Raw genomic sequence first — 26,461 nt, 5'->3', positions numbered from 1 at the left:
ACACACACACACACACACACACACACACACACACACACACACACACTTTTGCTACAAGATCAAACCACGTAAAATACGTCTGGCAATGAGCTGCCTGTTTGAAAAGTTTTCCTTGAGCACGGGACAATCGACACCTAATCATATGTTGCGTTTTTAACTTGCTCATACAAAATGACCTGAGAGATGGTTAAGTACCTTGGACTACGTGCTCCATCTTTCCGTGAGTGTGTGTGTGAATAAATCCGACTCCAGTTTGGTTAAGCCGATACTCCCGCACCACACCGTTGGGTTTAGACGGAGCCTCCCAGCTCAAGTGAAGAGTTCTGGGCCCCAGAGCTCTCACTTTTGGAGAAGCAACACCTTCTGGTACCCCCTGGACAGTCACTGCCACCACCTACACACACACACACACACACACACACACATACACACTCATACACAGAAAGGAATTACAGAGCAATTTGCCCTAATGGAGGCTTGGATATCCTTCTCTAATAGAATGTCACTAGTGGTTTCGGTTCTTGTCTTTAAGAGTGGCAGACTATTAGGCGAGGCTAGGGAGAGGTGGTTAAGGTTCTTTCTTTCTTTTTATTTTTTTTCCCTTGTTCTTTGCTCGTTTGCAACCTGGCCCAGGCACTAGCCTGATGTGCTTTTGCGAGCCCACAGAGTGTCCACGGAGATTAAATCAGCTTTCTCAGGCCTCCCCCCATGCCCTGGCAGGTAATTGATCCCCCTGTATTGGGGGCCCACAATAATTGCAACTGTTTGGCTAATGCTTTCAGGTGTACAAGTTAATCCCGCCACCATGCTTCACTTAAAAACCGACAAGTTTGGGAAGAAGAAACGTTCGGGAACGAGAGAGACACAGAACAGTATCATCAGGAGCCCGGGGCATTCTAGGTACGTCTCTGAAAAAAGAAAGTGCTGTTTCCGTTCTCTAGCATTTCCTCAGCACGCCTCGGAGAACAATAATCACCTGATCTAAAATGGGACGTGCCGAGAGTCGAGCTAGTTCTTTCATCTAACACAGACTGCAATTATAGCAAGGGAACACCGATGCGGCTTAGATAGATGCTCCCGAAGAACCACACAGCTGCTATCAGAAATATCCAGTCGGCTCAGCATTTAATAATTGGAGAGCAGGAGCAGGGCTGGGAGAAACAACTTCTCCAAGCAGAGGAGTTCTTCTACAGCTCCATCACTTTTATGGCTAGGAGCCGAAGGGGAGTTATCAACCACAGGTTAAAACAGGGCTCTCAAAACTTTTTTGGGGCAAAATAATCTAAAGAAATGCATAAACATCTAGGAACTTGGTGGAACTTGAGTAGGTCAGGGCTCTGTGCAGGATGATTAAGCTGTTCATTTTTAACTGGAGCTTACATTGTGCACACAGATGGATTGAGATTTATAGTTTCTAAACGCACTATTAACTGTGTGCTTGTGGGAAAACCTCATAAGGGTGATGATCAGGTGTTTCCCAACCACAAACCTTTACCCATACAGTGTACAGTATTTCAGCTTCCTACCCCTGAATTCTTCAATGAAACTCTGCAATGAACTGATGTTTTGGACTCACATTGGAGGAGTGCGTGCAGCCGGCTATAGTACAGGCTCTCAGCTGGTACGTGTACTCGTGGAAAGGCTGAATGCCTCCAGCATCAGTAAAACTCCTCTCAGTTCCACGGTAACGCTCGCGCCCATTTCGCGAGACCACGTAGTGGCTGATCTCACCTGGAGAAACGTTCAAACAAAAACACGCGAATGCACAGGTTAGAACTCAAATCTAGGCAGAGCGTAAAGGGTTTTAACCAGTCGAATGTATTACTCTACACTTCCCCAATCTTCTCATTGTCCATGTTCATCTTTTAATGTGTCACTGTTGCCTGTGTCGGTATGAGTACGGAGGCGGAGGACTAACTTCGCCTAAAATCACAGCAGATTGGGCTGTGGGCCTTCTGATTAAAGAGCAGACTGCCCCTAATGAGCAATCAGCGTGTTTCTTTACATATTTAAGTGGTCCAGAAGTTCGCTCAAACGAAGCTTGTTATTTCTACTTAGTGCCATGTTTATGCGCATGTGAATTCGGGCATTCATAAATTATTCGGCTGGGAGATGCAGATTAAGTGCGCTAACTGAGGGCGCACCGCTACATCAATCAGCCCGATACACTGCGACCCACCCCGCCGGGTCGTTATCACGCGGCTGATTCTAGTTCAGCGTCGGAACGAGGCCAAATGTACGAAATCACGACGCGAGCGCAGATTAGCAAAACAAGCAGCTCCGTGATTAAAGGGGATCAGACGGGAACGTGTGAGGACCAGGCGTCAGTACAGCAACAATGACTTTCAAATAATTACAATGGTGCAGCTAGAGCTTCCTGTACCGTCGCCTTTATCAGCGGCCTTATTGACAATCATGTGATCGTGTTTTCATTTCAGTATTTTCTTTCTTCGGGACCCAAATACAGGTAGTCCCTGACTAATGATGGAGATGCGTTCCCAATGACCCCGTCGTAACTTGAAAATATCGCAAGTGGAGACATGGTCTAGCCTTCCCAGCATTCTTAAGGAATGGTGATCAGCATGGGGTAGTATAATGTAGTTTGTTAAGAATTTAACAAATTACAGCACATCATTAAGAAATACAGAGCAATTTACACTACCCAAATGTATAAACTTGACAGTATATATGTATGTGGCACGAGCGGCGGTTCGTGAGTGGAGGGCGGAGCCGGACAAAACGAGTGGTAAGAAGCACAAACGTAGCTAATGAGACTAATCAGTGCTCTCTGTTTCCGGTGAGGCCAATAAAAAGGAGACACGAGAGCTAAAATTGGGATTTGAAACGGCAAAAACACAGATACAACTGAACTCTGTTGACCGCTGGCGAGAGTGAGGCATCCCACAAGGCGGAGATATGTACATCCTGGCAGCATACAAACGCATCCTACCGCATACATACATTCTCGAAATATCGTAATTTGGGGACTACATATACATAACAGCTTTTTCAGGAAGTTGCAGCTTGGGGATCAGATGTTTGACTTCTGATCATGGTTCATGGATTCAAATCCCACCAAGCTGCCAATGATAGGGCCCTTTAGCAAATGCTGATATAACAGTAAGTTGCTCTGGTTAAGTGCATCTGCCAGTATCCCATAATTGTCAATGTCATTCATTCATTCATTCATTTTCTCCCGCTTAATCCGTAATTCGGGTCGCAGGGGCAGCAGTCTAAGCAGGCCCCCGCCTTCGACTGCTGCCCAATCCTCACAGCACCGTCCCTTACGGTCCCTCCTGCAGGTGGTGAGCCCACGGGAATAATTGTCAATGTAAGCTTTACAAAATAAATGTAGAACACAGTTTCAAACAGATTCGACAAGTTTACATAACAGTTACCGTTTGCTTTAATCGGAGAGGACCAGTTGAGCAAGATGATGTCGTCTCGGAGGCCCACCCGGCTCCAACGGAGGGGCAGGACACCTTGAGGTACGTCCTCTTTAGTAGTGATCCAAGAAGGCGGGCTGAACCCGTGGCCACGTCGGTTCCATGCAGATACTCTGAACTCATAGGTGGTGAATGGCTCCAAATTGGTGTCTAAAATAACATGCAAAACAACAGTAAAAAAAAAAGTCCAAACCCATGTATCCAGTGAAACTAGCTGTATCTGTATCTAGTTAATGCTTTAACTATCTATATTTCAATCCATATGTGAACCAGAAGGAGTTAATGTGTTAAACTATAACTGCTCGAAAAAGTATGTATTGTTCATTCACAATTGAAGAACCAATTTATTTTGCAGCAGGAAACAACTCATCCATTTGATTTCTGATTTTAACGCTCATAGACACTTTGATCATCCATTCTAGTGAGGTATCACTAAAACGAGGCCAGATGTGATGCAGGTAGTTTATGGCATCCCCCAGGAGAGCAGTTAGGGGCATCTTCCTCTCCATACGGAAACAAGTCTTTGCTTTGAAGACTGGCCTGGGACCTCTGTGTTTATGGCAGTGTTTTTCTTTATCAGTGCTACAACAGTTCGGCGTAAAAGTGTGTGTGTGTAAAGTCATGGGTGTAAATCACTTAAATGGCTTTGCAAGACCTGCGAAGCTGGAAAACAGCTCACGCCACTACATCCCGTGAGTCTGGGCACATCACAGAAAGCAAAACGCTTGATTACTTTTTTTTTTTTTTTACAGGCAAATGACCCACAGCTAATGTTCTCAATCACAATAATGCCTCACTGACTTTACTGACACACACACAACAATAACATTATAAGCTTTGCTGATGGAAGTCAGCGTCCCTTGATTAGATTCCAATATTATATTCCAATCAAGAACCCAAAAGCTAAGCGTACTGAAAGGCCATATTGGAGAAAGCCGGGGAGCCGGTCTCTGTGAGGTATTCATCTGAGCGTGCTCAGTGTCACCCGTCTGCAGGTTGTTAGTGTGGGGGAGTGCGGAACATCTGGAGGCACGTGGGGCCACCGCAGCTTTAGATGCTTGTGCCCAGATGGCAGCACAGTGCTGACTAGAATCACTCTGGTTTCTCCAGCCAGCCCTGCTGAACTCCTGCATTAGTCTTGATTAAATAGACATAACTAACCAAATAAATAACGCACTGGAAGGACCAATCGCGCGCTCCCTCCAGTCAGCCACACAAATTGATGCGAAAGCCAAGCGGGCGCTCGAGCTGCCAAGCTGGAATTTCTTGGAAGTGGCAGTTCGACGTAGTATGTAAGAGCGCAGTTTGGGGATGATTAGCAAGAACTAATGCGTCTGTTCCGGGAGGCAGTGGGTACCAAGAGTGAAGAGTCATTAAAAATAGGTACATTTTAATGTAGCTAAAATGCAGTTGGGTGTAAAGTATTTGAATAAATGTACTTCTTTACCATACTTTAAACTTTTCAAAGACTCTACTCATTACTTGACTACATTTATGATTCAATTTACAGTATGTACTTCACTTCACACTTCACTTCACAGATACTACACTCATTGTCATTAAAACTTAACAACCCCCTATTCGTTTCTTCCAGAGCTGCACAGGTTGTTGCTGGGATCCTCTTCCACTCCTCCATAATGACATCACAGAGCTGCTAGATGTTAGACACATAACCACCTTCTGCTTGAGGATCCCCACAGGTGCTCAATAGGGCTCAGGTCTGGAGACATACTTGACCACTCCATCACATTCACCTTCAGGTTACTCAGCAAGGTCAGTTGTCATCTTGACGGGTTGTTTGGGGTCGTTATGGTGTTGAAAAATTGCCATTCGGCCCAGTTTCAAAACGTAGGGCATCATGTTTTACTTCAGAATGTCACAGTACATCTTGAATTCCATGTTTCCCTCAATGAAGTGCATCTCCCCAGTACCAACGCCACTCATGCAGCCCCAGACCATAATGCTACCACCACCATGCTTGAATGTTGGCAACACAATTTTCTTGGTACTCCTCACCAGGGCATCGCCACACATGCTGGACACCATTTGAGCCAAACAAGTTAATCTTCTCATCAGACCACAGGACATGGTTCCAGTAATTCATGCTCTTGGACAGGTCATCTCCAGCAAACGTTTTGTGGGCTTTCTCCTAAGGTAGCTTCAGAAGAGGCTCCCTTCTTGGACGACAGCCATGCAAACCAACTTGTTGCAGTGTGTGGCGTATGGTCTGAGCATTGACAAGCAAACCTTCCACTTCTGCAACCTCTAAAGCAATGCTGGCAGAACTCATGTTTTTTAAAGACAACTTTTGCACCTGATGCACGGCACAAGGACTCGACTTCTTTGATGGACTCTTGCGAGGTCTGTTCCGAGTGAAACCTGTCTTGGAAAACCTCTGTATGACCCTGGCCACTGTACTGTAACTCAGTTTCAGGGTGTTACCTATCTTCTTATAGCCTAGGCCAAATTTGTGGAGAGCAACAAATCTAATTCGCAAACCCTCAAGGAGTCTTTGTCATGAGGTGACATGTTGAACATCCAGTGTACTCAAAACACAAAGTTTTTACTGCTAATACAAGATACATAAATTTGTATGGTCCTGTCAAGGAGACAAAAACATGAACATGATTAATAGAACTGTTTGTGGCTTGGCATGGTTACACGACTTACAGCTGTTATTACTTTGGGTGTACTCACTTTTGTTGCCATCTATTTAGACAATAATGGCTGAACGTTGAGTTATTTTCAGAGGACAGTAAACCTCTACTACTATACAAGTTGCATATTGACTACTGTCAAATATATATCCAAGTTTAATTCCTATAGTATTGTCCCCTTGAGAAGATATATGGTTGCTAAAATGGTTGCTGAATTGTAAGGGATGTACTCACTTTTGTGAGATACTGTAAATATGGTTGAAATGACAATAGACCGACCGACTTGTTTGATCTTCGTTTCTTTTTGGCATGTTGAAGAGGCTGTTGAGGCTACAATTTGATTTGTATTTTAACAAATTAAACCTCACAAATCAACAGTTTTTTGTTTTTCACTAATTTGGTCCATCTTTGAGCCTACATTCGACTCAAATACTAAAGTACTGTTTAAATCAGATACTTAAAGACTTTTACTTAAGTCATATTGAGTAAGGGGGATGTTTTGCAGGCAGGTAGAACTAAAGTATGATTTTCAGGTTTCACTTCTGCTGCGATGTAATGATGAAATCCAGGTATTACTGATGACACTGGTCTACCTTTCACATTACATTACCTGTAAAATAGTAGCTATTTGCCACACCGCTGTAGATGAGCTCCTCGGCTACTGGGCAGAAGTGAGTGTGTGCGGCCTCTGAAGGGTGCAGTGTTCGGGTTAAGTTCGAGGATCCTTGTGTGGGGGTGCCTGGCTCATCTGGCACACGGGTACATGTGAGCTGATTTGGGTTCAAATCACACACACCACAGTAGGCTGTTAAGGCTGCAGAGACAGGACAAAGAGTGCTGGGACGACATGGTTCCTAAAGGAAACAAACACATGGAATTATAAGGACATGTTTCCAGGGTGTCACACGACACCGCGATAGACATCGCAGAAGTCCTTTTTTGACGTAATTTCGGTTGAGGTGATGCATGTTACAGTGAGCAGATCCGATTAACGAATTTCGAGTGCGGGTTCACGGAGCCTGATGGAAAGATGCACGCGCCTACATCACAGCTTTCAGCCCCATATTTCTTTTAGTTTTTCTCAGTTGCTTTGGAGCGTTTCTCAGATCAGAAATGAAATTCTTAAAAATAATTATTCAACCTCCACATCATGGAGTCACTTGTACACATCAAAAAACGCATTTCCTGTTCCAAATTGTGAATGCTTTTTTGCATTTCGTTGATTGTGTACAATCGTCTGCTGTTTCCTACATTATCAGTTGTTTATGTCATGTTGATCAAAATGTATTATACAGGATCTCACCTGAATCTCTGCATCAGTGTATCTTTGCATACGTAATTTTATGCAAAAAAATTCAATCAGTTGTCAGAATCTGTCAAGTTTAAATTTCTATTCAACTTTTTTTTTTTTCTTGAAAATGTTCAATTGATAAATTGTAAAGGGCTCAAGATCAACCAATGATAAACGAGTTCTTTAAAACAGGTCAAAGCTGAATCTCATGAACCTTCAAGTAGCGAGCAAACATTAACAGAGCAAAAGACAGATTTAATATTTCTGGAAATGGACGAACAACCAGGACAGGGAAGAACACTATTACAGCACAGTAAAAGTGTGAATCCTGTCTGGTCTCTTGCAATTAACATCCTGCATACATTTGTGTATATTTGTGCTGTTGAAATTCATAGATGCCATATGTGCCTTGTGCATTTTTATACTGATATCCAAATATTAAGAATGAGAAATGCTCCAGAGCAAATGAGGAAAAACTGTCAGGCCAATAACAGTAGCACGGCCTAGAAAGGTTGGTTTACACTTCACCTGCATGGACAATTTAAAGCAGGCTTTTAAAAAAACTGCTCTTGTGAACTTGTTTTGAACGCCGCTTGATGAAATCTACTCGGCACGAACGTACAGTTCAGCGTCAATTTAAAAGCAAGCAGAACATTTTGAGAGAAATGAATGATGGAAGAAACTCCTGACTCTAACAGACACAAATGGATCCCGCAAGTGCTCAGCATTTAAAGTGTTGAACATGAGAGCCGAAACGGCATCGATTTTCAAACTATTTAATCCTCTGGAAGGCTTCACCTTCATCTCTGGTGATCATGTATATTAACATGTAAGCATTATAAACCTTCAAGTTCCAGCATTTCGTACGAATCTTGGATAGAATAACCCAAAATGTTGCTGCAACTGATTTTGCAGTTTATGTTCAACTTCCTTTCAATCCTTTTAACTGAGATCAATTTCCGAAAAGAATTTTTTTGTAATAGACACAAATGATAAACTGCTTGAGCTTTTGAAAACTGGAGACATGAGCAACTCTCATGAAACATGAAGCAGTTCTTATTTCTGTTTTACTGTAAGAAATGCGTTTGTGTATGTAACAACCTTGCAATAACGGACTTTGACCTATAGTTGAACTGACTCGTGAAAAGAGACTAGTCAGAAGTACTGTCCATACGCAGTGTACAAAACATGACCCTAATAAATATATAAAAAGCATTTTTTTTTTGTGTATTTCATGCCATTACAATCAAAAATCTTGATTTACAGGGTTTCTAATATTTTTTAAGGAAACAATAAAAAGAATTAAAACGTCCATATTCTTGTTATTATCATTCTTCACCATGATGATGGAATCATGTGGAGTTCGGTCTCCACACACAGATACGTTCGGGTCGAACCCAATGCCGTTACAGCATTCCCTGTCCTGCTCGATTAGCTCGGTCCAGCAGCACTTCAGAGATGATGTCCTGTTCTCCAGCACGTGAGCTTTCGCCTCTTGACCCGGGCCCGAGCAACATAGCGCTGTGGATGTGTTGATGTGGTGTTCTCCACAGCACGCCATTCCTAAATACACATACCCACACACACACACACACACACACACACACACACACACACACACACACACACTTAAAGGCATCAATGAATGTGTATAGTATAGTATAGTATAGTATAGTATAGCATGAGTTCCATTTTGAGTCTGGTTTCTTTCAGGGTTTCTGTTATATTTCGATTTTCTTTTTCTCCCCGCTGTCACTTCTGCATCCCTCAGAAAGGATGAGCTTATATAGACTACTCAATAAATTAAATTTTTTTTATTATATTTATTTCTGTAAAGCTACTTTGTAACACCAAAGTGAATTGAGATCAAGAGTGTTTTATATACAGAAATTCAACAAAATAATTAAATGCTGGATCTCTTTAAACCAAAGACAACAAAATGAGAGCCGATGTTGTCCTATGGTCACCTTTGATTTGGCCTGGCATGCCACATATGCCCAACAAAAAAAAAGAAAAGGAAAAGAAAATTCCACTAACACACATCCTCTTTTCTAATTGAACATACAATTAATTAATTAATTAATCAAGTTGCACAATTATATGTAGGAAATATAAATGAAGGAAGGAAATTTGTTCAATTTGGAAAAACTGGACCAGCTTCATATCTTTTATTTGAGGTCATTGATATTGTATTGTATAGTACAGAATATTGCTTTAATAGCTGTAACAATCATTGAACTCTATTTCACTCTTTTATCTTATGTTTTTGTTGTACTATAAGCCGTATTGAACTGGAAAACTATGGAAATCAATCTTCCATCCATTAATCCATATGTCTGTCCATCCATCCATCCATCCATCCATCCATCCATCCATCCATCCGTCCATCCGTCCATCCGTCCATCCGTCCATCCGTCCATCCGTCCAGCCAGCCAGCCATGAAGTGATAGCTCAGTGATTAAGGCTCTGGGTTACTGATTCGCAGGTTGGGTGTTAAATCCCTGGTATCGCCAATCTACCACTCTTGGGGCCCCTGAGTAAGGCCCTTAACCCTAAGTGCTCTAGGGGCAATGTATCATGGCTGACCCTGCACTATGACCCCAGTTTCCAGACATTGATGGGATATGCGAAGAAGAATTTCACATTAAAGTACATGTGACAAGTATAAAACACCTTTCCTTTCATACATTTCTTTCCAAATATGATGAAATCGCAAATAAGAGGAACCATAGCAACTTTTATTTTAATATAATTTACTTTGGTATAATGCAGCCTTTACTCTCAACACATGGCCCTTAATCAAGTAAAGTCTTTAACCCTTAATGGGAAAAAGTTTGGGCATCTTTGATTAAAACCGTACTTCTTCTAATGGATGGAGCCTACAGAAGTAAAGTGCATCACAAACATTACTTTAAAATCACTACTATGAACACATCATGTGACATAAATGTATCGGAATATAACTTTCAGAACTATCAGCAACCTTCCCAAAAAAAAAAAAAAAAATATATATATAAATATATATATATATATATATAAATAAACATTTTAAACGATTACTTTCGAGTGGTTAGAAAGTGAATTTGTTCCGATACGAGGCATGAAAATGAAAAAAGTGGCTTCGTCTGCCAGGTAATGAACATACAAAGAATTGTGTCAATATCAGAGCAGTCAGAAGAATCAATTCTGAAGATTTTAAGATTTTGGATAAGCTGAACATTTGCCAGGATAAAGAGCCATTAAAAGTCATACAGTGATAGAAAAAGAAAGAAAGTAAGAAAGTAAAAAAGAAAGAAAGAAAGAAAGAAAGAAAGAAAGAAAGAAAGAAAGAAAGAAAGAAAGAAGACTATTATTTACAGTATACACTGAGCAGTTGAGGGTTAAAGGCTTTGCTCAAACGCACAACAGTGGCAGCTTAGTAGTGTGCTGGGATATGAACTTATAACCTTTCAACCCAATTCCATAGCCACCACCACCAACCACTAACAATTGTGTAGAGTTGTGTTGAATAAGTGTTACAAAATCAAATATCATTTTTGAAAATGATTTTTTAATAAAACAAAAATATATTTCTAATCAGAATGCACAGATTCGCTGGCAGGCTTTAGTTGAGTAGTGCCTTGTTGTTTTTTTTGGTCAGCATCATGAGGAAGAGGGATAAGGATGAAAGCGAGGGAAAAACAAATCGCTCCTCTGCTATCAGATTGTCTCGTCCCATCAGCCGTCACTTCTTCAAACCCATTTTGCTGCATCCTCTCCCATTACCTTTAAAAGCATCAACCGCCGACTCCGTTTGCGCTTTCATCTGCATCGACACACACACACACACACACACACACACACACACACACACACGCTCCCTCATTGCCTGAGGTTTGATGGACAAACCTGCTGCTGTGATTTCACGTGTTAGTCGCGTTTAAAGGTGTAGTAAATGTGACACATTCAATTCAAAACAGGACTTCAATATACTTTTGACAGGAATTTAGAATGAAAGAGTGTAAATATATTTTTTTTCTTTTCTATTCTATTCTATTCTATTCTATTCTATTCTATTCTATTCTATTCTATTCTATTCTATTGTGAAACTTATTTGCTATGAATGACAATTTACAATACATGACAAATTAAATTCATAATGACATTGCACAGCGTCATGCCTTTTGAGCCATAACAGTGCTCGAAAAGTTTAGTTCTCTGTGCCGTGTACCGGAGAAAACAGGAACTGACCAAGAACTGACAGAAATGTTCACCTAAAACAAAACATTACATGATTTAAACAACAGAATAGAGATTTAAATATTTGGCAACCCTTATTTCAAGGATCAAAAATAAACAGTTGACTAATAACTGCATTTGTAGTTGACAAGTTATTGATTTGTACGCCATTATTATATATATGTATAAGGCGTTCATTAGTTTTATTATTTTTGTCTTATAACCCCTTTACTTTGTCAAATGCAGTTATTGGATATTAAACACCGACTAATATCTGATCCTTAAAATAAAGTGCTACCTAATATTTAATAGAAATATATAAACAAACTCAATTTTAACAACAATATGCAGTTTACGTTTGGGAATATCATCCATTCCAAAGATGTTCAGCTCTTAATATCACTCATTCCTATTCCCAGGATGCCAAACTTGGAATATCCCCCATTCCCATTCCCAAGATGTTGAGAAATATCACCCATTCCTAAAATGTTAAAATCAGACTATCACCCATTCCTAAAATGTTATGGTCGGAATATCAATAAAGACTACAATCCTCAATGTCCGCAATATTTCCTATCTCTTCTCTAATTGCAAAACAACAAATGTATTCTTTAGAACAGGGAACATGTTAATTAAACACAAAAACAAATGTACAATGGCTACAAGGCAAAAAAGAGAAAGCCTGTAAAGGGCTGATATATAGCTGGTATTGGCAAACTAGGCCATAACTAGTGACTTGCAAATGCAGTTATTAGTCATTAATTACAATCTAATTTCTAATCCTTAAAATGAAAAGTTGACAAAATGATACAAATCTGTATTCTGTTGTCCGAATCATGCAGCGTTTGTTTACGTGGACATTTTCGTCAGTTCTTTTCAGGGGTGCCTTTATTTATAGTCATCTCGTTTTCTCAGGTATAAACCAAAGAACTAAAGATTTCAAGCAGTTTTGGTTCGAATGGCATGAAGTTGCGAAATGTTTGATGAATTTCATTCGTAATGTATTGAAAGTGATGCCATGTGTAGTAAATTCAATTCTAAATGGAACACAATAGAATACATTGTAAACGGAAAGGGAAAAATGAAGTTTCCCTCAAGACGCAGTTATAAGTCCTTCATTACTCGATTTCACTAATAATATACTATATAAATTTGGAATATCACCCATTTCGATTCTTATTTCCCATAATGATGGAGTGCTCCAGTGAATGGTGTGTGTATGAAGTTCATACAAACACTATGTCACACAACACACAACAATGTAATACAGCCCTTGAAAACGCAGGTCCCATTGAGAGCAATTCGATCATATTCGTTGCTCAGTGTTGTATTTAAATGACTAGTTTGGAAAACCGAAGAACATCCCAAATAGCATTCTAAGTTTTTACGCCGATCTTAAATCATTGTCTTATGGAACTCCATAAAAATAAAAAAAAAAAGGGAAAAAAGGAAGTTGTTCAGCCCAAGTCGTTTCCGACGTCTCCCTAACAGGAAGAGACTGCTGGTTTATTTTCATGGGAAAACCGTTGCTACAATAATCACCATCAGCCTCCCGTATGATAAATTGCTAATTGTTCAATACCCTAATCAGCGTTCATTCTTCGCGCAGATAAACCGTGACAGCGCCATTAATTTAAATAGTGATTTCACTTAACAGCCAAAACAGCGAAGCAGATTTTTACGCAACGTTTTTTTTTTTTCCCCATACGAGAGGGCTGCATCCATCACGGTGCTGCGGTGACATAAAGATGTCTGACGTGCACTAACTCACTTAGGGACAGCAGATGTTGCGGCTCTGTGCTCAGTGGCAATTCCCATGGTGTATTACTTCAGCTCCAATGACTTGCAGATAAACAGCTCAACAATTTTTTTTTTTTTGTTACTTTCTGAAATCGCTCCGCAGTCCCGTCTCCATCACGCGCCCATCCTCTAGCGCGCTGAATTTTTCATGATGCTTCAATCCAGCCGAAGTGGCATGAACTTTGACATTATGACCCCTTTAACTCCAGAGACGGCTCTGGATTCGTTCTCAAGAGTTGACCTTCACGTGTCAGATTGAACGATTCATCCGATCTATCTTTTTCCACCTTTGTCTCAATAATGATAAAATGAAAAAAAGATTAAAAAAAGAAAAGAACAAATCAGGGATGTGGTGCTCGCAGGTAATCAGCACTCAGCTTAATTGTTAGCGTACCCCCCCCCCCCAAAAAGCTCCACAAAATGATTTTTAGCTAATCTTCAGATTTCTGACGGATTTGCATACATTCATTAGAGTGCGAGCGAATGCGCCCGAACATAAGGTGCTTAGGCTCCCTGAATTAAGGTTCATTCATTTAATGATAAGTAAATATTTAGTCTGCGACGAACAACTGATAAAAATGTATGCCGTGGCTTACACGGGCCTTCGGATACGAGAGACGGAACAAATGAAAGCGCCGAATACAAACCGAATACATTAGCGGCACAGCGAGACACATTTTTCAAAGTCATGATCAGAGAGCGCACAAGGACTTTGCTGCCTTTATAGCCTCCAGAAAAAAGAAAAAAAAGAAAAACGTACAAAAGGTATCGGATGATGGCTTTGAGAAAAAAAAAGGAAAAAAAAAAAAAAAAGAGCATCCGTCCACCGGTGTATATTTTTATTCATTTATTTATACTCGTTCCTCCAGTGGGAGCCATGACGAGAAATTACATTAAATTGACTGTCTTCCACCGAATCGGATCGCATATGTGTCCCCGTCCCTGTGTCTTCGCCAATATGTGTTTTATCAACTGGCTGCATTAACAGATGCCGCTGACAGAAAATGCTTGGGTGGCAGGAACACTTTCAGCGCTCTTTAGGGAATTTGAGAAATGGAGGCGGAAAAAAAAAAAAAGCCAGAAGGCAGAATATGCTGCATTTATGTGCGCTCTCGTGGAAATGTCGTGATTACGGAGCACAGTCGCCCTCGTAAAAAACTTGACGCGCAACCCGGACGCTAAAAGGACCATAAAACAAGTCAAGCTTTGATTAATCTGATCACCTGGGTGGAGTAGGGACATGATATGTATTGTATCTATGATAAAAGTCAGGAGAAATGACTTGATCTAAGTCAGGTTATGAGTGTGTAAGATTGTTTGTTGACAGTGATGGAAACTTGGGGACGCCTAAATGAAAGGACACTGTAGGACAGAATTTGATGGACAGAATCCTACCAAAAGACAACTTTCCATTTTAAAATGCTTTCAATGAAAAGAAAACTTTGCCACTACCGAATACACATCATATGACTAAAGTCCAAGTAAACACCTCTTGCCATTGAAGCACAGGCATCTCAGACATTTCGTCCAACCTTCATGGAGGAAAAATGGTCTTCATATTATGTGCATTTGGCAGAAGAACGACGTCGCTAATGTAACATACTCGTTTTCACCATCACCGTCGTTTCCATTGCAAAATGCTTATTGTGTCCTTGAGAACATATTTGATTATTTCCCTTTTTTTTTTTTTTTTTGGGTATCACTGATTTTCAAGATCCATTGTTACATGTCATAGAAGCACACACACTCTCACACACACACACACACACACACACACACACACACACACACACACACACACACACACACACACACACACACACACACACACACACACCATCGTATGCTTGCTCTCTCCCAGGCCCAGAGCTTTTAAAACTTAAACAGTGCAAAATATTCAAAGTTAACCTTGAGTGTTTGATATCCGGTGCAGTGCTTTTCCGAAATAACTCTGCACAAACGCAGATATGAGCACAGCCTCCGAGTGAGAGCCGAGTCAGAGCGAAGAGAGAGAGAGCGAGAGAAAGAGAGAGAGAGAGAGAGAGAGAGAGAGAGAGAGAGAGAGAGAGATAGAGAGAGAGAGAGAGAGAGGGAGGGAGGGAGGGAGGGAGGGAAAACTTAGCCTTGTGGAATTCAAATACAAACTTTAAATATCTCAACACAACGGTAAAAAGTGCATACATTATAGAAGGTGTCAATGTTTTTATCCCGCAGGACTCAATGATCTCTATGTTCATAGAAATATAGAAAAAAATCCATTAAAATTTGAATTTAAATCAATTCATATCATATGGACATCTCAATTTAAATATATATATATATATATATATATATATATATATATATATATATATATATATATATATATATATATACATATATACATATATACATCTCGATACGAGATCCAATTTCGAATTTGATTCAACACAATATGATATAATGCAATACGATACGATCCTCTGCAGTTCAATATGGTACAGTTCACGTTTATTTCTTTGTTCAGACAGACAGCAAATCATCAATTTACTTAATTGCCTTCCGACATCTAAAGCAGGCATCTTTCACAAACACGCATTTGTAGTGCAAAAAAAGAAGATTATATAAAAGCAAACGTTATTTTCCTGTTTTGTCTCTAGGAAGATGCAGCTCTACCTCTGTATTCTATGTGACTCTCAGGACACGGCGAACGTAGGAGCAGCGATACTAAGAGAACTGTTTGGCGACAAGAAATCAATCTACATGTATAATATTGTTTCTAAATTAATAATCAATTTCTAAATAATAAAGGTATGTAGCATATCTACTAATATAAAAGTCTGTTTTTACCAGATCAAATATGTTAAAAACGAGGCATCGAGATTAAAAATTTTGACTTGTAATCAATGCACACTTATTTACATCGATGCTTTACATCATTACCATTTATGCTGATGCATAAAATAAATAAATATATGTATATTTATTAAGGCTGTCAATCCAGATTTAACATGGAGCATAAAGACAAAATAATTCTTGAAAATGTTTTAAAGTAATTACGGTGTTTTAAATTACGCAAATTTTTAGGACACCAATCGGAACTTTTGAAATGTTTCCACACGGACGTTTTTAATTGACGGATGTGTGCATCATGGTGGATTTTGGTGCTTGATTTGAGACTTGCCGCATGAGTAAAACAAATGTTTAGTGATTAAAAATAATTTTTTTGCTGGAGTTTATATATATATTTTTTTATATCGGAGTAAAGAAAGGACGTCGTGAATAAATGTGCACCGCGTCGGAGGTTTAAATTTCGCCTCTTTTATATTTTTTCACATAAAATAAATGGTCAAACGTAAATGCGCTCTGCATTAATTGCGTTCGTAATGCAGTTAAAATAAATTCGCGTGTTCATATTGATAGACCTTTTTATATATGCATTTATACATATATTAAATATTACATATTTTCTTTCTTTTTTCCCTTTCAGGAATGTTGTTTTGGTTTCACACCGGATCTTAGGCAAATGTCTGGGCAGCTTTTCAAACAGCTGATAGCTGTCTCCCACAATTCCGTCTCCCTCCTGCCGGCAAGCCGCAGCTCCTGACAGAATGGAGTGTAATGTGTGATAGATCGTACTTTGGGGACTCTGTAATCACATTTCTCTTTGCCATCAGCTGGAGCTCGGCAGGACCTCCTTCGGAAAAAAAAAAAGGCCCGTTTCTCCCAATCTGGAGGAGCGTGATGCCTTTATTCAAAGTCAATGTGCTTCAGAACAGCGCAAAGTCACAGATTATGAGCAGAGAAATAGGGGGAACTGGGGAATGATTGATCTTTTTTTTGGCGAAATCTAAATCAGCTGTATGTAATGAATCGGTAAAACTCTATAAACACGAATTATTTTATCCGCTTAATATACTCCATGTACTATTTTTATTTCTCCAAGCTAGCACCCGGACCAGATGCTGTACATTATTGGGTTGTTAACTTCTTTTGCCACAGGAATCCATCCTTCCTTTCCCAAACATCTCTAATAAGGAAATCTTCGGAGAGGCGCGCGTGTCTTTATCAAGGTTAAGTAGCTAATTCGGTAAAAGAGCAAGCTGAGAGTGTGTGCGGCGGACGCGGTGTGAGCTCACGGTACCGCGCACCGGCGGCCAGCCTAACGGGCAAATGGCCTTTAGTCGTCCTAACGGCACTATTCATCATAACATATGCTCTCTCCAGGACGCCGACGCCTTAATGAAGGATGGCTTTTTCATCAAACTTATTTTAGAGGATGAACTCAAGAAAGGAGGAGAAGAGGATTTTATCATCGGAGGAGAACGAGAACGTGTCTGGGAACTTTTTTTTCCGATGTTAAAATTACGCTATTATATATAATAGGGTGCCGAATATTTTTGCTTTTTACATTTTTTATTCTAAGGTACATAAGGACACTGAGAGAAGGGACAGAGCTGAATAATCGCATATCATGCACAAGATGATTAACCAACAGCTGAAAATGATTGCGGCAGCCCCAGAGGTACCATGAAAAGGACTGGGAGAGGGTGATGCGCATGATAAATACACTGATGTCACTGACCTCATGGTGGCCATTATTTCTGTTGCATCCTGGGAGCACGCTGTGGCCTTGGCACGACTCTGGTTGGTGCGTGGATGCGTGCATCTCCATCATCCCGCCTGACAAAGATGGCTGACACTGGGGGCCTGTGCCCGTTTGGTCCATCTGTGCCTAGGTGCCTGCTTTAGCATGGCACGGCAGGGTAGAGGGACGTAGTCGGAGTGACCCCAGAAGGGTTCAGCTCCTCTGACACTTTGCCACATTGTCATTAGAAAGTCACCAAGGACCGGGGCTCAGATAAAGCCAGTGGGAAGTTCCACTGTCCTACATTTACTTTGTGCACTAAAGTCACAATAAACAGTCACCAAATTTTTTTTTTTGATCATCGACACACAGGGACATGGACAGGGCAGGACAGGAAAGTTTGTAAAGCAAGGATTTACCTAAAACAGGAGGGTACGGCGTTCCTTTGTGCGCGTCTCCGCAGCACGCCGCGTCTTCTGAGACCAGCTTTCCTCCGCAGCACTGCGATCTGTAACCATCATGAAGCAATCCGTCGCAGCAGATCTGACCCACCGTGGAGGAGAAGGGTTTCGACCCACAACACGAATCGCCAAAACCGATTGACACTCGCAAACCTCCGGAATCCGGACAGCAGACCTCACCTGGAAAAGGGGGGATGAGTGGGGTTGAGGGAAATCCTCAAACTAAGCGGTCTATAGGGAAGAATATTTTTGTTTGGTGTGCTAAAGTTTGTATTCCACATGGTTCCTTCTGGAAAATCAGATCAATATTTGGCTTCTAAAATAAGTTAAGAATGAAAGGTGTTTATCAATCCAAAAGAAAAACAAAAGGTTTTTTCTTATTCGTGTCAAAAAACTGCTAAACAATAATAAATTATATATATAATTATATATAATGTCTCGTATGTCTTTCTTTACATACTTTTTACACCAAAATCTGTCTGTCTGTCTGTCTGTCTGTCTGTCTGTCTGTCTGTCTGTCTGTCTGTCTGTCTGTCTGTCTGTCTGTCTGTCTGTCTGTCTGTCTGTCTGTCTATCTATCTATCTATCTATCTATCTATCTATCTATCTATCTATCTATCTATCTATCTGTCTGTCTGTCTGTCTGTCTGTTTAGGTATTTAAGTATTTATTTTTGTTATACATGGTTAAAAATGTATTTCTTTTATAATTGAATCATTATATATTAACACCCAGAAATCATAATTTTATAATTTCTTTACCTGTATGTATTTCTACACAGCTAGAATCCATTTACTTTTTAAAAGTGATATTTACTGTAATTAAAAAATGTATATAAAGATGTATATCTTGACGTGTATATGACCTGTGTAAGAGCCACATGTACCTGGACGGATGAGGACGTAATACTCTCCACAGCACTGGTATTGTGGTCGAAGCCTGTGTAATCTCCCTCCACAGCACACACTCACCGAGTCATTTACAGCAGGTACGTAATGCTCATTACAACACTGGTGGGATTTTTTAAAGCTGTGTATAGTCTTTTCACAACACACCTACACAAAAGAGGGATGCAACATTATACGGGCAAAATGCATTACACCTTAATGGATATAAATTTCTCTAAACTGATAAAAAAGAAATGTAAAAAAAAAGTTTCTATTTAGTTCAAGGAAATTTAAGAAGATAGGAGGTGGAGATGTCTCGGCCCCTGAGGAGGCGCTCTCATGGAGGCTCGTGGAGGTTCAGGGAGCGGTGTGGCCATGGGGTTGCTCGTCTTCCGCCTACTCCCACTGCCAAGCTATATTTAGCCACACTTCATTGTCTATTTTGGCAAGAAATCAGGGCAGGATAGATTTACCTCCCGCTTTGGGACTATAGTCTGGTGGAGCCTGAAAAAAAAAAGCCTGTGTTGCCCCAAGCCACTGACATTGTCCTTACCTTTTGGCTAGTCTTCAAGCCGGAAACAGAACGTAAGAATCGCTCTGATGTACCCCGGAGTGAAAAAGGATCAACTTTTGACATAAAAGAGATTGTAAAATTCACAACCTCTAAAATTTCTTAACCTCAAATAACAATATAAGCTTAAAACATTCAACACCAAGAAACACACCCTTAATGAGAATGTGTCACAGTTTTCAAGGACAAAACAATTCTGACAACATGATTAGAGATCGAATTTGTGTATTCCTCTCCAAAATGTCTAGAAAAACCAAAAACCCCACAAAAAAAACAAGTTCTGAATCAGTCATACTGTGTAATGGTTATATCAGGCCTATACAACAAGGAAAAATTGGCAGATGGCACTGTTACATTCATTCTGTAGGCCCCACTGCTGTCGATACACGGTAAGCTCGTCTTTCCTGAGCTGTATTCTTTTGTGTCCGGGCCTCCAGAGCATTACTGTCTGCTCTCGAGCTGGGGGGAGACGTATGGCTCGGGCTCACTTGCCAAGTTGGCAGCGTTTCAATAACATCAGGACTGCAGCAATTGCAGGAGACAAGTTAATCTATTTCCTGAAAACAACTGCGGGCCGTGAAAGCTTTTGTGTTAAAATGCCAAAATGCCTCATTGCGTCCTCAACGCAGGAGTATTTTACTTAAATCTTAGCCTCTAACCCCCGCGAGGCTCTTACAGGTAACGATCTAAAAATCTTTAACTGCCTACGAGCGAATTTCAGCCGCTTAATAACCCTAGTTAGTAGTAGATTGAAATCTATTATCACAACATTTCACAATGGCAGGTGAGAAATTGCAACGTTATTTGTTCGCTTTAATTATTCCAGTTACAAGCCAGTTAATGTGGATTACGGTTAAACATCAACTGCCTATTGAGCTATTATTCGAAGCAAATTTCCTTTGGGTGAGTCAAATGTATTTAAAACTTGCAAATCCATCAGATACTATCTAACACTCAGTAACTATTTTATTAGGAAAGCTTCATCCAAACCAGACAGTTATGAGGTAGGATCAAAAGGTCTGGAGAATAAAGGTGCTAACTGGTTTTATTGCAATCATGTGTGTTACCACGTCTGTGATTTCATTGTGGAAAGCAAATTCAGAACAAGAAGCAAACGTGAAAAACAGAGATAGTCTCGAAACTTTTTGGTACCACCTCGTACTCCATACAATACAACCTACGTGCTTCTGATCGACTTTTTACTGTGTTCCATTCAATTCAATTCATTTTTAGTTGTATAGCGCTATTAGCAGATATTGTCTTGATATAACAGTGATAAAAGGTTATAAATTTGGTTTAAATTCATGTAAATTTTGTGCCAATAAGTTTGTCCCTTATGATTTTATGTCTATCACTAAAGAGCGAACCAGTGGCGAATGTGGCAAAGAAAAATATGCCATAACGAAGAAACCTCAAAAGGAACCTGACTCAAAAGGGAACCCATTCTCATCTGGGTGGCACCGAATGTCCAATCATTGTTCCTGGCTGACTGTGAATATGAATTAAAGCTCTTGTCTTATATCATCCCAATTCCATGCATCACGCTTATGCCACATGATTGGCCTACACATTCTCACTCCCAACTCATCACATACAGACGCGCTTGTCAGGATCCTTTGGCGTAATTTTTTGACGCCAAGGGTACCCCTTTGGCGTCATTTTTGAACATGCAGGGTTAGGGCTAGTTGGGAGTGAGAACATGTTGCTGAACGCTGTTTCCCTGTTTCGCTGTTTTTTAAAATGTAAAAATCAGTTTTAGAGAGAGATACATTTAAACTTGGGGCAGTCCGCTTACATAACAAGTACAATTTTAATGCTGCAGGCTCCGGTTCAGAGTTCTATAGAAGTCTATTGGATTCCCAGCACGTTACACTTTACAGTTTGCTTCTGATCACCATCACTGCACCCCGCAACAGCATACAGTATATCTGCAATAAATGGACATTCGGTGCAACCCAGATGAGGATGGATTTTCTCTTGAGTCTGGTTCCTCTCAAGGTTTCTTCCTTATGCCATCTCGGGGAGTTTTTCCTTGCCACAGTCGCCACCGGCTCGCTCATCAGGGACAAACTTACACTTATAAAAAACTTTTTAATTTTTATCACCACATTATCTGTGTAAAGCTGCTTTGAGACAATGTTCATTGTTGAAAGTGCTATACAAATAAAAATTAATTGAATTGAGTTAAAAACTACGCCAAAGGGGTACCCAGTGTGTCAAAAAGTGACGTCAAGGGATTAGTGTATTACTGATTAGTGGATTACTGATTAGTGTATACCGTACTCATAAGACACTCATTTTTTTTCAAATCCAGATGCAATATAAAATATAGATATACAGTGAAACCTCGATACTCGCGGGGGTTACGTTCTATGACCCCTCACGAATAACAATAAATCGCGAGGTTTTGACTCTCTCCTTTTGATGGTTCCTTTTTCAAGGGGTACTGCACTGTAACTCAACAAAAATTGTGAATTATTTACTACTTAAAAATAGATAATACAATAATAAAATAATTAATAAAACTGTTTTGAAATGCTACTCCGAACTTTCGAGGCACTTGCGGCTTCTCGGGAACTATCAGATTTTTTGCGAGTTAGTCTGGTTCCAAATGAAAAAAAGTCACGAACTATCGAGGTCACGAGTGTCAAGGTTGTGAGTATCGAGGTTCCACTGTATATAATATATAGACATATGCAATAACCTGCTCTTCTGGCCGGTAACAGGAATTTCCACAAAAGTCCTGATTTATGGGGCACTGCAAATACGAGCACCGAGTCTGGGAAAACACGGCCTGCTCGGCCTGGAGCTCTTCACAAGGCTTCAGGGTCTTGCGGTGGATCTCGTAGCCTCCCAGGATGCCGTTGGGCCGGCCAGGTGATGACCACTCCAGTCTGACAGATCTACGAGATGCAAAACAGATGCATCGTCTATGATTATACAGTACCAATAAACAAATAAACAAACTGGCATTTTCACGTGTTAGACTGTAAATTAGAATGTTGAAAAAAATTTCACAAATCCTACTTTTATCTCCAGAGATTCCATCATTCTATCATTCTCATCACTGTAATTGAAAGTCGAAATGATCTACAAATCCAGTGCACCAGGAGAATCAGATAGTCCAGTTCTTGCTCCAGATTCTGAACTCTACAGTGAGTTATAGTGTCTGAGCAGCCTTTCATGCTTCCTCCTTTTTTTTTTTTCGATGCACTTCTGATATTGATTTTCCTCTCCATTCATAAGACGAGTAGAACTGCTTCATGTCAAAAGCCAAAGATTCCTGGGCAACACGGCTTTTCGAACAGGAAGGTTTATCCTGTTTTCTCTATTCTCAACATATGATTGCTGGCATTTGAATGCAATATTTAGCAAAGTGAATTAATCAAAAAATTATAATTTTAAGTGTATTTTTTTTTTCCTCTCCTGCCTAGCTAATTTAAAAATGCACAGAAAGTATGCATTTTATCTCCCACAATAAGGAGATATCGGCCTCTGTGGGGTTTCGAGAACAAATGCGTCCTCAAATGCTTAGAAGTACTATTACCATTAATACCAGTTCGGATTGCTCGGCTCCTTTATCAAGGTGCTGCAATGACCTAATTATTATGCTCTGAAATCCCACAGGTTAAAAAGCCATGAAAAATAAAACGCAGAGAAATTTTAGCACCCATCAAGAAATAAAGCGTTGGTGTCATAAAATAAGATATCTGAAAATGGGAACATGAATCCGTCGTACAATTTATGATGCAATAACATATCACAACAAATGCACACCCTTGAAAAGACTTGCTATTGATAAAACGATTCTAAAAATACTCATACGCTGAAAGCAGCAGGTTTTTATATGTTTCATCAATTTTACATAATGCTTATTTTCAGCCTCCACTCCACATCTGTATACATATATACAAAATATCAAATCATAGTGCCTTCTGACTTCTAACGTGTGGCCATTTTTCAAAAACAGGTCTTTGAACTGCAAAAAAGAAATAAAAAATGAAAAGAAGAAAAATAACCAGAAGTCCTTTTCCAGTTGTGTCTTCAGAAAGTTACAGCTCTACCTCTGCCATGTTAATCTGTATTCTATGTGACTCTCAGGACACGCCTCGGTCTCTGTAGTGTTGATACGTCATATTCACATGGCAGCAGCGGTGCCGAGAGAACGTGTTTAAGAAACAGTTTAGCGAGGGGAAATCGATCTACGTATAAAATAATGGTCAAAATTATTGGTCACTTTCCAAATAATAAAAAGTATATTGCATCTACTAATAATTATATATAAATAAATCTTTTTTTATTATGCAAATATGTGCATCACACACAAAAAAAATTTTTTTTTAATAACTTTTAATTGCACATTTGTATCTTTTCTAAATGTACCCTAAATGAATATTTTTCAAGATTTTTAATACTCAAATATGGATGCTTTATGCAAATATACATTATATATATATATATATATATATATATATATATATATATATATATATATATATATATATATATATATATATAGTTTATTAATTATAGTGTTTTAAATTGGAACCTTTGCTATGTTTCCACACGGACGGTTTTAATTGCCGGATGTGTGCACCATGGCGGATTTTGGTGATGATTTAAGACTTGGCGCATCAGTAAAACGAATATTTGGTGATTTAAAAAAAAATTTCCAGCAATGTTTATTAATATTTTTTATATATTATAAAAAGGACAACTAAATGTGTGTTGGTTAAAAAAGTTTACATTTTAATAAATATAATTATTTATATCAATTTGTAATAAAAATGGTCAAACAGAAATGTGTGCTGCATCACTTCATAAAATTAAAACATTAAATCATTTCAATATTATTTAATGACGATTTTAAATGTGATCGTTTTCTTTTACTTTGAAAATAATCACGTTAACGCTGACATGCAAAAATATGAGACAAAAAAATAAAAAAGGAAATAATAAATGCTGCAGGTGAAGAAATTGGGTCAGGAATTCAAACCGAGTACCATTATTTCACGAAAGATGTTATTTTCTGTTAAGCGTTAATCCCTCATGAAGGAAAAAAATGCTGAATTTCATATTCACTAGGAAGAGAAGTAAGCCATCAGCCGCTGCACTTGTCAAATTTCAATCAAAACTTAAGCCGTGGTGTTGATTCAGTCACTCTGGGCCCCGTCCGCCACGCCACCCGACACAGAAATAATGAATTACCTATTGATTAAAGTCCACTCTAGCAAATCTAGCATGGCAAATAAATGAATTGTTCGGGGCATGTGTAAGCTGCAGGCAGCAACGTCAGGCCAATAGATCAGGTAGTCTATAGGGAGAGGAAGTGCAGCAAAACAGCAATATGATATGGCAGGGTAAGGACTTCTTGGTGGTGGGGATTATGGGTAATGACAGCACACCAGATCCTGTGCTTTAAACAAGCTGATTGTGCATATATAACTCAGGACATGAGGTTCAGAGAAGAATGATAATCACAGAACAAAATAAAGACTGTGCCGTTATTTCCTATATCTAGTCTGGTTGATGGAAAAAATCCCAAATGTGCTTATTTTTTGGTCATTTTAGAACAAAAGAAAAGGTGTAGCTCACCTGGAGCTGAGCACTCGGATGCTAGGTGCTGCTATGTCAGCTGGCATGTCCTCCACGGTTGTTAACTTGGTGCTGTTGCTCTTCACACAAGCATACAGCGTGCATACCTCCACCTAAACACCCAGAAAAGAGAAGCACAATCAGGGTTCAGGTAGTAACTTCCAACGTTCCACATAAGAAAATAAAAAACACGATTTTTTCCTGACCTGAACATCATACACGGTGAAAGGCTGGAGGCCTCCCAGCTCCAGCGATCCAGATGTGTTGTCAGTCGAGGTGTGCAGCCGGCCATCCAGAAACACAGAGTAGTGCGTAATGGCTCCATTAGGAACCAGAGGAGCTGCCCAGAGAACCCGTACGGATGTACTGTTCAGGGTCACAATCTCGGGCGGAAAAATTCCTTCAGGCTCTGAAAAAGAAAAAAATGGAAAGAAAGAACGTGATCAGTATCTGTTTTTTGCGCAAAACATCATAACTAATTGGTTAGAATGGTTAGAATCCTTTTTATGCAAATACATTGGCTGTAGTAGTGATGGAAAGATCGGATCATTTCAGTGACTTGGTTCTTTGACTGACGGTCCTCAAACGAACGAATCATTTTGTTGAGTCAATAAGTTTAATTTTAAATTTAATCAGAAATAATATAAAATGTTACAAAAAGAACGAGCGACTCGGACTAAAAGAGTGTAGAGAGGTAAACTACTCAATTCTGAGATTTTCCATTGCTTGTGTATCACTCTTTGATATGACTCGTTTGTCTGAGTCACATTAAGGTCTCGTTCAAAAAGGAAGAGAGCTTCGTGATCGCACACACACACACACACACACACACACACACACACACGCACACACACACACACACACACACACACACACACACACACACACACACACACACACACACAGAGGTTCTTCAGACGCCCTCAAACCCCCTCATCGACCCGTTTCAACCCTGGGTAGATTCCATT

General features: G+C 39.8%; 1 protein-coding gene across 1 annotated transcript in view; it reads right to left on the bottom strand.

Moving 5' to 3' along the window:
• Positions 1 to 26,461, bottom strand: part of ush2a (Usher syndrome 2A (autosomal recessive, mild)) — a 232,051-nt gene that overhangs the window by 55,357 nt on the left and 150,233 nt on the right. The window contains exons 46-55 of the mRNA XM_083551252.1: positions 25,700 to 25,902; positions 25,494 to 25,606; positions 22,603 to 22,801; positions 19,327 to 19,495; positions 18,399 to 18,620; positions 8,734 to 8,957; positions 6,714 to 6,957; positions 3,399 to 3,596; positions 1,577 to 1,731; positions 196 to 394 (exon numbers count right to left, since the gene is read on the bottom strand). Of these exons, the coding sequence (XP_083407378.1) occupies positions 196 to 394; positions 1,577 to 1,731; positions 3,399 to 3,596; positions 6,714 to 6,957; positions 8,734 to 8,957; positions 18,399 to 18,620; positions 19,327 to 19,495; positions 22,603 to 22,801; positions 25,494 to 25,606; positions 25,700 to 25,902 (1,926 nt within the window). The remainder of the gene's footprint in view (positions 1 to 195; positions 395 to 1,576; positions 1,732 to 3,398; positions 3,597 to 6,713; positions 6,958 to 8,733; positions 8,958 to 18,398; positions 18,621 to 19,326; positions 19,496 to 22,602; positions 22,802 to 25,493; positions 25,607 to 25,699; positions 25,903 to 26,461) is intronic.

This window comes from Silurus aristotelis (assembly GCF_946808225.1).
Source record: "Silurus aristotelis genome assembly, chromosome: 9".
In the NCBI taxonomy this organism is placed as follows: domain Eukaryota; kingdom Metazoa; phylum Chordata; class Actinopteri; order Siluriformes; family Siluridae; genus Silurus; species Silurus aristotelis.
Note: the sequence above shows the minus strand (reverse complement) of the source record. Positions and strands in the feature narration are given on the sequence as shown.